Source organism: Apteryx rowi, unplaced genomic scaffold, assembly GCF_003343035.1.
Source record: "Apteryx rowi isolate R43461 unplaced genomic scaffold, aptRow1 scaffold_659, whole genome shotgun sequence".
Classification (NCBI taxonomy): Eukaryota; Metazoa; Chordata; class Aves; order Apterygiformes; family Apterygidae; genus Apteryx; species Apteryx rowi.
The window spans coordinates 464,773-479,154 of record NW_020450937.1 but is presented as its reverse complement, the minus strand read 5'-3'; the positions used below and the strand labels follow the sequence as shown (position 1 = coordinate 479,154).

At 40.2% G+C, this 14,382-nt stretch overlaps 1 protein-coding gene and 1 long non-coding RNA gene across 13 annotated transcripts in view; one reads left to right on the top strand and one right to left on the bottom strand.

Annotated features, from left to right (window-relative positions):
* Window positions 1-566: 566 nt before the first annotated feature.
* On the bottom strand, window positions 567-3,626 carry LOC112975242. Its single transcript, XR_003256524.1, has 2 exons — window positions 3,545-3,626; window positions 567-3,444 (listed from the first exon to the last, which is right to left on the bottom strand). It is a non-coding gene; the product is annotated as an uncharacterized LOC112975242 (long non-coding RNA).
* The window catches only part of ATXN10 (ataxin 10), a 108,103-nt gene continuing 97,164 nt past the window's right edge, over window positions 3,444-14,382 (top strand). For 2 of the 12 annotated variants that reach the window (XR_003256523.1, XM_026085041.1), the window contains exons 1-4: window positions 4,385-5,004; window positions 6,799-6,823; window positions 9,227-9,418; window positions 12,903-12,985. Coding sequence is in view for 11 of the 12 variants with exons in the window: in XM_026085041.1 (XP_025940826.1) it covers window positions 4,893-5,004; window positions 6,799-6,823; window positions 9,227-9,418; window positions 12,903-12,985 (412 nt within the window). In the remaining variant the exon portion in view is untranslated. Of the gene's footprint in view, window positions 3,673-3,837; window positions 3,873-4,160; window positions 4,360-4,384; window positions 5,005-6,737; window positions 6,899-9,226; window positions 9,419-12,902; window positions 12,986-14,382 lie in introns of those variants that run through there. The other 10 variants (XM_026085043.1, XM_026085048.1, XM_026085046.1 and 7 more) reach the window with 10 other exon arrangements.

Genomic DNA, 14,382 nt, shown 5'->3' with positions numbered 1-14,382 from the left:
TAGGTAGATTGTTTTCTTTTTGGTAATTCTGTAAAACTGTGCTAAGAAAAACTAACATTATTTATACTGTAAGCTCTTTGGGGGAAAGACTGGATATTTTCGGGATCTGTCTGTTTTTATAGAATCAGGGACAGCACAGGCCTATTCTGTAACATAGCTGTTATACGCTATCACAATGACATAAGCATCTTAAAACAATCACTTTGGATTCCTTCTTTTGATCAATTCAGTAATTCAAAACTAAACTGTAAAGACTTCTGATCAGTTTTAATACCCCGCCATTAAAGATGAGTACAACACTGTGGGACTTAGCTGTTTCACACTACCACAATACAAATGTATTTTAAAAAATTCAAGTGCAAAATACTGTCAGTAGTAAGGATGAGCTCAAGATATAACATCTGCGAGTAATCTGGTAAAAATTACTAAATTCTATTATTGATATTCCTGAGACCCTGCAAAGTTCCCTTATGAGAATCCTATCTCAAAGTATTGCATAACCCTCTAATAAAGGTGGTTTAGATAATGGCGTTGAGAATGATTACAGAAACGAAAGGACTAAAATGAAAAAAATAAAAAGCTCAGGCTGTTTAATGCAGGAAAAAATACAAAAGAATTATACATAGCAAAACTATTTTTCACAAGGATTCACTAGTAATAATCAATAGTACCATCTGAGGAGGCATTTGATGAAGCAGGCAGCAAAGTTAAAACGGATAAAGTCACACAGCAGGCCTATGGAATTTGTTGAAAGAAGGTATCACCAAGATCAGGATTCTGTTAAGATTCATTGCTAGAAGAAAGACTTTTCTGTTTTGAGTTGCTTTCCAACTGTTCTTAAAAGGAAAATATTTATAACTGGAGCTGCTGTATGCTAACCTTGCCCCAGGGTAAGCACAACTTATCTTTTGTCTACCTTTATGTCAGCTGGGGTAGGTCAAAGCCTTAACAATGTACTAGACTGCGTTAGAGAACTACCCCATTTTCATGTCCTGGAGATCTACCTTCTAGTCTGTACTCTCAGCTGCTTGGTCTGAAATACTCTGCTATGTAACTCATCAGTACACAAAATGAAGACTCTATATACTGAATAGACTAAAAACTGGTTAACTGTCACCTAAAAAAATACTACTACGTCATTGAAAAAATCCTTAAACAGAAATATTTCTAACAGGTACACAAAAAATCATTGCTTAAAAGATTTTGTTTAACGAGACAGGCAAAATGGCAAAAAAAAGAGAAGGATGGTAAATAAAACTGGACTGCTGGGTAAATTGTGTCCCTTCACAGAGTAGGATACCATCAGATACAAAATTACATATTTTCAAATCATTTTCATAAAACATGTGTGACTGTGAAGGGAAGAGGGCAGGAAAAACTGTTTACTAGTAAGCAGTAACTCTGAAAAGGATTTAGAGCTTAAAATCTGACCCGCCAACCCCTATTTTGTTGAATTTTGAGCGTAGTCTGCCACTTGCTTCACTGAAGTTGTAACCTGCTGGTCCCCCAGACATATTACATCAATGGTCACTGAGAATGTGCAGAACAACTTTATTAAATACATATACATTGACATGTGCTTGTGCAGTGACTCCAACATACCTCGGAAATGTCAGATTTGAAGTATAGAAGCATATTTATTAGTTGTGCCTGCACAGTATGTTCACTGCCAGACTGGCTGGCCCTGCTGCTTTTGGATCTACCAATGTTCACAGGCATGGCTGCAGTGATGACGAACACACAAAGTGAACAGGCGCTGCCAATGCAACACCCCAGTAAAGAAAGCCAGAATACCAGAACGGATGAAAAATATTGTGGGGATGGGCAGGAAGCTGTTTGGGAGAGCAACACAGTGTAGTTTCCATTTCTGGGATCCATACTTTAGAAAGAATGTCCACAAATTTGAGAGGGTATAGAAACCCTTTCCAGGAAGACATGCTTTAAACAGACACAAGTTTATAAGCTGACTGTAGTAGCAGTCACAGACGTTAGTTCCCAGGCTTAGCCTCTGATAACTGGCTTTGACTGTGACAACTAGATGATATACCTTCAGGATACTGCTGATCAGTCTAGTGGATCTCATGGTCATGTCTGGAACTAACCTTCATGAATCCAGAGAGGGAAAAAGATTGGACATATGTATCAATATGAAAAATTTAAAATATGTTGTAGAAAGGATATAAAATTACATGTCCTGAACATGGCTTAAACCAACCTCTAAATTAATGATAGTTAGGGAAAGAAAAATTGTAAGTTACCCAAAGATTGCGTGCTGCAGTCATAATCTTCCTTGGAGCTATTACTGTCAGACACAACGTACCCAGATGCATCCAGGGCAGTTCTGATGCTTCCCTCTTCCTATCTCAAATTTAATTCCAGCTAAAACAAATGATCTTTTTCACTCAGGAACAGACAACTCTTAAAAATAATTTGAACTGTTAAGAGGAAGAACTTGCATGATTGTAATCAGTCTCGCCTGGACTCTTTTACTTACCTGATTTCCACTTGTTATTTGAACCCTTTTTTTTTTTTTTTAAATATAGAGCTGTATCAAGAACTGCTTGTCCATACTTTAGTAAATGCTGTTTCTGGGCCTTTTACTGATAATTATTAAAAATCAGAAGTTTGACAATAATAATAAATAATGTTTTCCCACAGGTAAGCCAAGACACAAAAGTTTATTTCTAAAGGAGGAATATTTCCTTTAGAGGTACATAGACAGTAACTGTATACTGACTAGATTTGGTATGGGCAGTGGCAAACTGTAGTCAACTCTCCGCTCCCTGAACCTACAGGTATCACTTACATGATCTCAAATAACAGTGCGTGTCAGAGATGTGTGCAGAAACTTGGAGGAAATATGAATGGGAACAAATGAATAACTAGGATTTTTTTGTGTCATGCTTTTTTTTTGGGGGGGGGGGAGCTAATATTTTCAGATTCCTTAAATGATGTTTGGTGAATTAAGCTTAGTTCCAATATAATGGGTCTTTCCATACCATTTGGCTACAACTAGCCTTTTTGTCCACAGGAAGTTCAAATTTCCACCCCCCCCCAATGTATATACTTTTATTTTTCCTAGACATATTTAAAACACCTCGAAACATTTAATTGGCTCCTTTTGAGACAGGCATTCCTCAAAGAGAAAGCGAATGGGAAGAAGGGAAGATTTAGGAAAACGTTTCTGGGGCGCAAAGCAATCATTTCCCCGGCTTCTTGGGGAGACCTCCGGGACAGCCCGGAGGGCCGCTGCGGGCCGGCAGAGGAAGGCCGAAGTGACCGGTAGCAGCACCGTTACCTTTTCCCGGCGCGTCTTCACCGCCCCGCGGCCGCGCTGAGGGAAGAAGGTTCCAGAAGGTCGAGCCCCGCGTCCCGGCGGCCATCTTAGCTCCACGCCGGGCCCGCTCCCCCCGCCCCCCAAGTCCGTCAGGGTCGGTGCCGACACTGAAGGCAGAAAACGCGAGAAAAAGGGAATGAGGGAGATAACCACACTCCGTTTGTGGGGCAAGGCCCACGCCACCTGTCTTCTTCCACCCAATCCCACCTATCCGCTTAAGCCAGAAGAGGAACCCCTATGCAAACCAGCGGAGAAACGCCAACCCCCAGGTTTAGCGGCGCAGCCCGGGTACCCGGCTGCACCGCACCGCCCCAGCGCCCCGTCCCGGCGGGCAGGTCTCTGCCGGGGCTGGGCCGCCGCCATTTCCGCGCGGCGGGGGGCGGAGCTGGGCCGCGCTGGGGCGGGTGATGGCGGCGGCGGCAGCGCTGCCCGCGGTGGCGGCGCGGCTGGGGCGGGCCGCAGCGGCCGGGCCGGCGGCCGCCCGCCTGGAGGGCGTGCGGGCGCTGACGGGCCTGTTCCGCGAGGCGCAGCCCAGGTTAGCGGGGAGGAGGGAGGAGTGGCCGGCCGCAGCCACGTGGAGCGGGGGAGGGAGCTTCGGCCGCGGGAAGCGCCGGGGCCAGCGGGCGCGGGTGGTCCGTGCTGGGCGGGCCCTGCCCTGCCCAGCGGGGGGACTCCGGCTGCTGGGGAGAAGGGGGCTGCCCCGGCTCGAAGCTCAGTTTTCCCCTCGGTGCTGCCCAGTTTCCTCGGGGTGTGGGGGGTGCGCACTGAGAGGGTCTTTCTGGCAGTGTTTAGCGCGGGGCGGCGCAGCTTGTGGCTGGGCGCCTTTTCTCCTCCTCGTTAAAACTTTGTCTCGCGGGGGCTTTCCTCGTGGGGTGGTGGGCGGGGGGGCAGCGGTTGGCACCGGGGGTGGCTCCTGTGTGTGGTAACCTCGCCGCCCCTCGGGGCTGGCAGCCCTGGGCTTCTTCCTGCTTTCGTACCGGCTCCCCGGAGGAAAGGAAACAAGAAAGCTGTCTGTCTCTCAGGTGTGTCTGCTCCTTCCCTGTGTGAGCCAAGGACGGATGACAACAGTCACCCTTTTAGGCGCGTCCCTTTAACTGGGCTTTAACTGTGGGAGTAGCTGCTGTGGGGCAAAACGCAGTGGTGGGCCCTACGCAGGCTAGTACAGCATTGACTAGAAACTGGTAAGATGCACCCACTGAAGTCCTTCCCGGGCAACGGTTTCGTGCAGCACAGCTGCAGCAGCAAGTGGAGCCCAGATGTGAGCAAGGCCTTTGAGTAGAGGGCAATACCTGTAGGCCTCAACGATTGTAGGTTTGAGCACCAGAACAGGCTGCAGCCACTAAAACACAGGGAGAAAGGCGTATATACCTTCTTATTAGTAACTTTCAGAGATGAATAGAAAGCATGCAGTTACTGTAGAAAACAAAGGGTCAATATGGAGTGTTCTTGTACCCGCACAGTCAGGGTGGACCTCTGTAATACCACACAACTCGGTTAGCTTTAGCACAGTTTCTTGGACGTGCAGAGGTTCAGCCACGTGAATGCGCGTACAGGAATGATTTCGGCTCTTTCTGGAAAGTGGGAGACTGGGCAGTTTGGTGTGAAGCTCACATTCAGTTCTCTTAACACTTGCTGTTTGGAGTTACTGGTGACTGAGATTGCTAAAGGTAAAGAAGAAATAGAACTTTAAAGTTTAGCATAAAACTTTGTTATTTTTTAAAATTCCTCATACTGTTTTTGTTAATTCAATACATATTTAGATGTTGGGGGTATACTTACAAATATTCTATTGCCGTCTTTCTATGTACAAGAATTAAAAAGCTTAGTTTTCCTCTCTGTTTCTCCGGGCAGAGAAGAACTGTGCAGATTTTGGGCTTATACGCTGATGCTTTCTCTGCATGTTTCTTGCCTCCCTCCCTCTGCAACTGTGTTTGACAGAGGGCTGATGTCCCAAAAAATAAAATTTTGTGAGTACAGGTGGGCTGGTGGAAGAGAGACACTGTGTAATGGCCCTTCAAGAGGGAAGAGGTTGCAGCATGAGTTTATATGCTATTGGACATGACAAAAATGCACGTGAGAGCAACTTCATAAATGTGCCAACCCTGGAAAATACTGTTGTTGCTATTGAACCAGAAGAAACAATTCACTGGACACAGTATTTGAAACTGCAGTGTTCAGTGATAGGTCTTTTGTTATTATGTGATGGATATATCTGTTTTGCTTGTAGCTACAGAAGAGTTCAAAAATGTGAGTTCTAGTGGTCCATAATTCAGAGCAAATAAGGTGAGGAAAATAATTTCTAACCATAGGACAGTATGGTGGAATTTGGGAGACTTGAGGTCAACTACCTGCTTTACTCTAGACCTCAAGTGCCTTTGAGCACACGCTCAACTTTGCACTTGCTTTCTTTGCACTTCCATTACTAGTCCCTAAAAGAGGCTTTATCTATTCTCAGGAATATTGTGACGATAAATATTTTAATGCTGCTTACATGAGTGGAACTGTATAAATACCTAAAACACACAGTGGAAATGAAGAATCCCAAACTGCTGGGTTGTTCTTGTAATTTCTGACTAGTGTCATGCTTTTGCAGCCCCGATCTCATGAACAGGGTTGCATGAGTGCTTTTAAATCTATATTCACTAGGATGTTATCTTGTACAGTTTCTATTTTTAGCAGTCAAACTCTAGATCTTATAAGGAGTGAGAGTAGTCTTTCTTTTGACACAGATATGTGAATTCTAACTGTTTTGACTTAACAAGAGACTGTGCCTTGTCTGAGGGCTGGGCTGCTTGACACACTGCTCTGCTTCTTTTTGGGTTGCTTCAGCTTATTTTACTTCATGCTGAAATCAAGGACAGGTGGCAACAGCAAATTGTGAAGATCCTGTCATAAGCAAGAAAACATAGGAAATGGAGGTTTTTGGAAAATCCACAGAACAATTTTGAATGAATTTCAAGGCCTGTTTACAACAGAATATATTTCCTCATCTAAAAGCTACGAGAAGTCTCCTCACTCACTAATTTTGTGGATTAATATTTAAAGATTTGGAAAAAGGTTATGGGAGGAGAATATTTTCCTTTTCAAAAATACAATTTAAGTAATTGTAGCTGCTATTTTTATCTGTAGGTGAATCTGTGACATAACCCAGAAAAGATTATTGTTTAAAAATTAATGTAAGCAGTGCTCCAGAACAGTTGCCTGAAATCACTCTTGACTTATTTCTTAATGTCTTTGTAGCATACACTCAAATTGCAATGATGTATATAAATGTTTAAGTACAAGAGTCTCATTTAAATTTTCTCTGAAGAAAATCCTACTATACCAAACCTTAAAGTCGCGTCTTTTTCTGTTAGGATAACTTCTGCTTGTTCACTTAAGTTGTTCTTTCGTATTGTAGGAAGAGATTTGACTTCTGCCCAGAAACATCTGGCTTGAGCACATGATTTTTTCCTTCACAGTGAACAAAATTGGAGAGATTTGGAGGTTTGTCTACCCTTGCTGATACCCCCAAATCCACGTCTGTTTCCACATTCACGATGAAGACAGGCACTTTGTTGTGTATGTGATATTTGCTCTGTTAGAACAGACAAAAGACTTTCATCTTTTTATTTTACTAAACAATTTTTCAGCGCAAATCTCTACACTCTTTAGGTTTTTACTTTTAATCTAATATTAAGAGAAAAATCATAACAGCTTGATATTTTTTGTGATCTGATATCCAATTAAAACTACTTCTCTACAGCATAACTCTGTAACAAGAGTAGAAACTCTTCCAGGGTTGAAATAACTTTAAGGTGTTTATTTTAATGGCAAGAGTTACTAGAACACAGATAAAAGTACTTGCAGCGTTTTTCCTGTTTTACTGATTTAAAATAATTGAATGTTATATACTAGTACACGTTTTGCATCAATCACTGATTTGTGTAATTTGGAGTCAGGAAATGACCAAACATTTCCATGTGATAGTCCAACTCATTGCATAGGTAAATATAAAGGAAACTGCCATCAGACTGAAAGGTTTTTGTATTTTAGAATAATTTCAGTGTTGTATTTAACGCGGGTGATGAGCAGCTAATGGTTCCATATGGCATCTTGACTCAATAGAGCAAACATAGCTTCTGTGTGTGTGGGACTGAGCCCAGCTGGGTGTTCCTTTGTTTAGAAAAACTTGTATCTGTGTACGAGTGGATGCATTTGTCAGGTGTTCTGTCGTGCATCAGCTATTGAATCTTCTTTTGCATACGTACCTGTGGTGCAGCTGCTGCCATTTCACGCACTACTTGTAAGTGGAAGATTCAAGTCACATGAATGTCTTTTTCTCAAGAAATCTTAAAACCAAACTCCAAATCTTGTTTCCGGTTATGTAAGCTCCATTGTGTTTTCTTTATGACTGTGGGCCATGTCCGTGTTTTGTTTTTCTTGTGCCACTTAGTTTTGCTTCTGTCCTCAGTATAATGCCTCTGAAAAAAAAAAGTATCTTGTATTTTTTCCCATCTGTAGATAGTTCTGACTGGTGGCTTGTTTTTTATGTAGCTGAATATTGTGTAAGGATATTTGTCTTAATCTATAATATGGTGAGATTGTAGAATAAAATGTGTATTTCCTGGAGATCTGAAATCTAATGGAGCAATTGAATGATATTTTTGCTCATGGTTTGATTTAAAGGAGGTGTGATTGCCTTTGGTAAAGGGTAGGAAGAATTTCTAATTGTGCAAATGTTTGGATATTTAAGAGAACAGCAGCACACCAGTAATATGGTATCATCTACTAATGTTTGATCAGGTCTCAATTAGGGAAGAGTTTTCTGTGCGAAAATATTTTGTTTAATGTTACTTTGCATTTCATCTCATGTTCTTCTGTTCGTAGCTTAGGAGATATTTCTCAACCTTATCTCTTAAAACTTAGAATCTAACTTTTCTGTTTGATCTTGAGTATACTGTAAGCCTTTCTAAGGGACAAGGAAACTGCACCTGGATTTCCATTTTGTTTTACTCTGGTCAGAGGTATTGGATGAGTAAATTTATTGTGTGTTCCTGTAGCAATGCCATAAACACTCTTTATTGTGGCTTCTTTTCACCAGCATGTTATATCAAATCTGAGTTATCTATGGTTTTATTCTATTGCCCTTATCTCCTTTCTGAATGTAAAATCAGTGGAGAGTATGTAAAGCTGTAGTTTGGAAACTTGTGCGCATCTGTGTGATAGATCATTTGCAGATGTGCACATCAGTTCTAGTGAATCTGGTGAATCTAAGTGTTCAGTGCAAGACTTCAGTATCAGCTCTGAGCCATTCATTTAGTATCGGTCTTTGTGCTTATGACTTTGCACTGTTATGTTGTTAAGTCTTGATACACTGTAAGTCGCATAATGCTTTTTATGTTGGGGTAGTTGCCTGTTAGAGTAGACAAAATCCTCTTTCTCCCTTGGTTTTGATTCACACACTTCAGAATGATGGTTAGTACAGCTACCTGCTTTCTGCATGACATCTCTTTCTAACTGTGAAATCTGTGGCAGACTATTTTGTAGGGAAGCTTCTGATAGCTTCTTCTGAATCATCTTGTGCTAGACGTTAACTGTGGTCATTAATTAAACCAATTCCTAATTCTCACAAGAACATGCGGTGTCATGTATAATCATGCTAGCTATTTGCACTAGGGAGACTTTTTAAGATTCCAAAGTGGCTTCGGAAAGCTGTGAGAAACCCTAGACAACCCAGCTCCATCACAGCCATTTTCGTCTTTGTACTTGAAAGGCCTTGTATGTAAAGAATGATTAGAGATTGTTGCATAAATACCATATTATGTCAATTATACTTTTTTTTATTAACCTGAAGATCCTTTTTGATAGTGAAACTTTTTTTTCTCACTACAACTTTATTTATTTCAGAGAAATGGCAGAAGAAAGTATATTTCAGAACCTCCTGGAAATCCTGATGAAAGCCTCAAATGAAATTGAATGGGTGTACAAGGAGTCCTGTGAATTGGTAGATGTAGACACCTGTCTGCTGCTCATAGCAGAATGTTTCAGATGTCTGAGGAATGCTTGCGTTGAGTGTGTCAAGAATCAACATGTCATGAGGTATAGTTATGATACATTTTAACCCATACAAACATATAACCTTATGATATTTGTGTTTTATATAGATTCTTATTTTACACTGCTGTGTTAGTTGATTTATTAGCTGGTATTTCCTGCTTGGCACAATCCCTTCAAATGAAATATGCAAGTAACAAAAATAGCTGACCTATTTGTAGGACAGAGTTTGGGGCACTGCTGGATAATGGACGGAAGCGTTTCTGTCCTTAGTAGGGGTTGATTGTGCAAGTGATATACTCTTTCTATGATTTTTTTTTTTTTTGGTAGTGTAATGAGTAAGTACACAGTTTAATTGTCAGTTACAGGATTAGCATTTTTTTAATACATATGTAGATCTGTCTAGCACTCATGGCAAAGTATAGTATGTAGAATTGTGCAAATCAACCCTGGTACGTGTACAATTAAACTGATATTAATGAGTAATAATGAGTTAATCTGGCTCCTTAAGTTATTCAGGCTCTAGTTTTTGCCCACGTCTGTAACAAGATTAAGGGGATGCTTAGGATATAACTAGCTGTAATTACTGAAAACCTGGCAGTTTAAGAATAGTCCTGCAATTTAAAAAGAAAAAAAGGGTGTGGGGAAGCTATTACAAGTTTGTTAGAACATGAAGAATTATTGTGGAATACAATTGTAAAATCTGGTTTCTTGGGACTTTTCAAATCTGGTGAAATAAAATTTTGGCATGTGACAAAGTTCCAGAATTTGTTTGGGGGCAGAATTTTGTTTAGACCACAAAAATTGCAGAACTGTTAGTAGAAGGCTTTGGTTTTAGAATAAGTTAAATCTAAGTTCAGGCTCCTACCTGTTCATTCTGCCAATGCTAGCATTCATGATCATGTTGCGGGGTGGGTTGGAGAATGGATCTGACAGAAAACTTATGTATTTATTTATTAGTTTTTGCTAAGTGGGTGTTCAGCTGGACTGAATTTGCTGTTGTAGCTTGCTGTAGCCCCATGGTCACTAGTGTTGGTGAAAGAGAAGGAGCAAAATGGCACAGCTAGGAGTTTTGATAGGAATACCATTTTCAGTAGCATGACAAATATGACCAAGTTACTGGTCTAATTTTTACTCTCTAATGGAATTCAGATATACAACCTGCTTCTGAATACAAAAAGCAGTCTGCAATGTTTACTCCTGTGCAGCATAGTTACCCTCATTAGGCAACTAGCATAGCCTTATGCGTTTAGGAAACCAGATGCTTGTAATTATGCTTCCCTTGGATTGCACAAGGGGGCAGGCAAGTGTGTAGAAGGCTCTGACCATGCTTGTAGCATGAATGACCATGTGGGTCAGTCGTCAGGTACTGTTTTGGCTTTGTAGCAACATATCTGCTTATGCTACCTTAAATACCACATTGGGTGCTTTGAGCTAGCTGTAAATCAGCCATGTTTTTGTGTTGGTTTTAAACTATTGCAAATCCACAGCTTGTTTGGGGGTTAAATGTCCTGAGTGATCAGAAGTTGTAAATGGAAGAAAAATCATGCGTATTTGACGTTGGTTTAAATTGTGCAATGTTTAGATACCAAAAAAAAAAACCTACAAAATTTTTGAACAAAATCAAAACTGATAGTTCATAGGAAGGAATGCAAAGATTGTAAACAAATGGATTGTGTAACAAGCTTTGAAACTGTTGAGGAATATGATGCTTTGTTTCTTCCTGTGTCAGTTTTTCTGCTTTGCTTGCTGCAAAGTAATTTGGACTGGGAGGGAGTAGGAAATGTTTAATTTTAATAGATTTTATGTATACTGGTGTGTGTGTGTGTATTTTTATATTTCTAAATGCATCTTTGGCTTCCTTTCATGGTAGAACTTAATGAGAAAGAGTACATGCTGGTTTAAAAAACATCTTCAGAAGGCACATAATAATTATTCAGCATCTATCTGTGGTGATAGGACATTTTTTCAGTAACTCATGCACAGGTGTGGAGGTTTGATAGGGATGGTATTGACATCTTCTGAAGTTTCAGCCACCCTCTGTCCTGGCCCATCTCTTCTCAAAAAGCTTGACTACTAAAGTACAAGTGAGTTAAAAGCTGGAAACTTCCATCTGTGTATACTGCATTCTTTAACTTTTTTTTTCCCTTCCTGTTGCATGCATGTGCTGGCATATCAGTTGTCTACTGTTTTTTGGCAATAAAATAATTTTGGCATTTTTGATTCCAACTAGCTTTACTTCCGGCAGGCTGTACCATCACCACATCTTTATTATTGGAGCAAGGATAAATAATTACTTCAGCATCCTTGCTTTCCTCACAAAGTTTTGTATGTTTCCCTATGGATTGTCCGTGTTGTTCTTTTGATGGCATTCACTAATTGCTTTGCTGGTATTTAAAATCTTCAAAGTTTATTGCTAAATAACACACATTGACGTTTTCCCTGAACACTTGAACTGCAAACAAAGCAAAGTGTTTAAACAAAATTGTTTAAATTACAGGAATGACCTGCTGATTTTTAACACTGGATTTAGAAAAAAAGAGAGGAAAGGGTTCTTAGCGCTGAATGTACTGTCTTCAAAATTGTTAGTGTTCAGGCTGATGCACTCAAAGATATGTCGGTAGCCTAAAAGGTTTTCCCATTGTTCAGCAGTCAGTGGTTTCTAAAGGTTCAGTGGGGAAATAATACATCATTCCACAGAGTTGTTAAGGCAGCATAAGAGGGCATGTGGGGTGTTTAGTGTCTTTTCTCAACTACATCGCTGCATTAACTTGTGTTTTTGAGGCAGTAGTTGTGGCTGGACTGATTTTTGTTCATCAGTGGCTGTTGGTTCAGGAGCTGAATATAATGATTGGTACTGAGAATATGTGAAAGCTCAGAATAAACATATGAACTTCTGATTGTGTTTGTTTGCTATTCTTTAAAAGTTATTAAAAAGATTATAAAGCTGTGTTATCTCCTTTTACTACTTGTCACATAAAGAACTGAAATCATATGATGTAGTTGCTATGGATTTGAAAACAGTTCATTTTTGGTCCCCCTCCCTCTGTGCGCATATTATCAACACATGTCTCAGTGAGAGATGGTATATCAACCAGATAACTAGATCTTTTAAAGCAACCAGTAATTGTGTATTATATCTGCGTTAGCCGTTAATAGAACAGATTATTTGGAAAGATGGTAGTATTGACAATGTGAAAACTCCTTCCATTCTAGATGTTCTTTTTCTGATAGAGATACAAAGGGTCTCTATGGCAAAGGATACAAATCTGCTGTCTTGAAGAATACAAAGTGTTTATGGCTAAGCTAGGGGTCTGAAACAAAAAATAAGCCCATTCCTTTTGCTTGTGATAGCAATATTATGGCTGTTGATGTAGCCAAGCATGTTTAAGTAGGCAAAACTCCTTTTTATTTCAAAGTTTCTGAGGACATTAAAAATTTGTTATTAACTTCAGTGAAGAGGCGTGTCTGCTTATCTTAGTGTATTTAGTATCAAACAATTTTTTGTTTTTTTCCGACTTAACAATAGGAACTTGGGTCTGATTGCTACATCTGTCCATTTGATCAAAGTACTTCATGGAGCACAAGTGAAACAAGAATCATTATTGACTGGTAAGGCTATGAATTTTGTTAAATGTGTAATTTGCCTGGTATATTTATGTGGGAAATCACATGGTGATATAATGAGCTTAATTGTTTCTTGAATAGTAGCATGCTAATTCTATTCCCCTTTCTTTCTCCATTATTGTGGATGGTGGGATGGAAGGCCAAAAGAGTGTGTGTAGTTGGTATTTTAAAAGTTGACTAAAGACGTTAGGAATTGAGAGCCTTCTCCTATGCTGCTTGAAAAAAATGTCAGCAAAAATCTTTTCTTTCTTTTTCTTAACTACTCCCATTGTATTCTCCATCAACTCTGCCCTGCAGACTGTTAAAGGGAAGATATGTGGAAACTGCCTTAAAATTATTAAGGATATTTAAACTGGGAAAAGGAAAAATTCCTTAAATGTGTCTATTAATAAATATGTTCTGCTGTTTTATTGTCTCTTTATCTGATCTGCAAACATACTGGAATGAAGAAACACTCTTGTTTCTTTCCTTGATGACACTTGAGAAATAACTTATCTGACTCCACAAATTGTGGCTGTGATTTTTTTTTTTTTTTCTTTCCCCCTCGTCCCTCTTCCCTCTTTGTCTCTGTACTGTGCTTGCTGGACAGCCAGGGTAATATTTGCTACAACTAAGTACTGATTTAAGCACTGTCCTTAATGAGTGAGTCTTTTTCAGTTTTTTTATGTAGTGAAGAGAAAATTTAACTGACATATCTTTCCTGTTTAATGCCAGTTATTGCTGCCTATTTCTACCAAACTCATTTTGTCAAACATTAAGACATTTTCAGTAATTCTCTTCCCATTGTGTTTCCCTGTGTGTGCATGTGGAGCTTGATATTGGGCATTGGACCCCTTTATGGTTATAGAGAGTAGGGAACATCTTGTTTCTCCTGCTGCTTTTATTTCTTTTTACTCCTTTTACTTAGTTGAGGTTTTTACTGGGTTCCTGTTGCTCGTTTTCTCTCATTTTATGAAAGGGGATGAAACTCACATCATACAGTGACTGCCTTCAAACACCTTTATGAAGCTGGGGAAAAGCAGTGAAGTCGAGAAGACTGTTTTTCCTCCCACTACTGTAATTGGCTCAAAATGCAACATTTTGGCATGTGATAGTCTTATGTCTAAGCTATGTTCACTGCTTCACCCCTTGCTGGAATCAGTGATGCTAGTACGGTCCTTTAGTGTGAGAGGACGAGTACCAAACCCTGTGGGCTGCAAAAGGAGGCCCCACTCAATGCATGTAAAGAGGAGGAACTGGCAGCATGTAGGAGTGACTCTCGAGCTATGTCAGAGTCGAACAAGGAGGATTGGGACAAGCCTGGAGGGCAAGAGTGTCCTGCCCACAGTTGACCACTTCATAGACCAGTAAGAGTAGAGGAAGAGTGATGGGAACAGAAATGC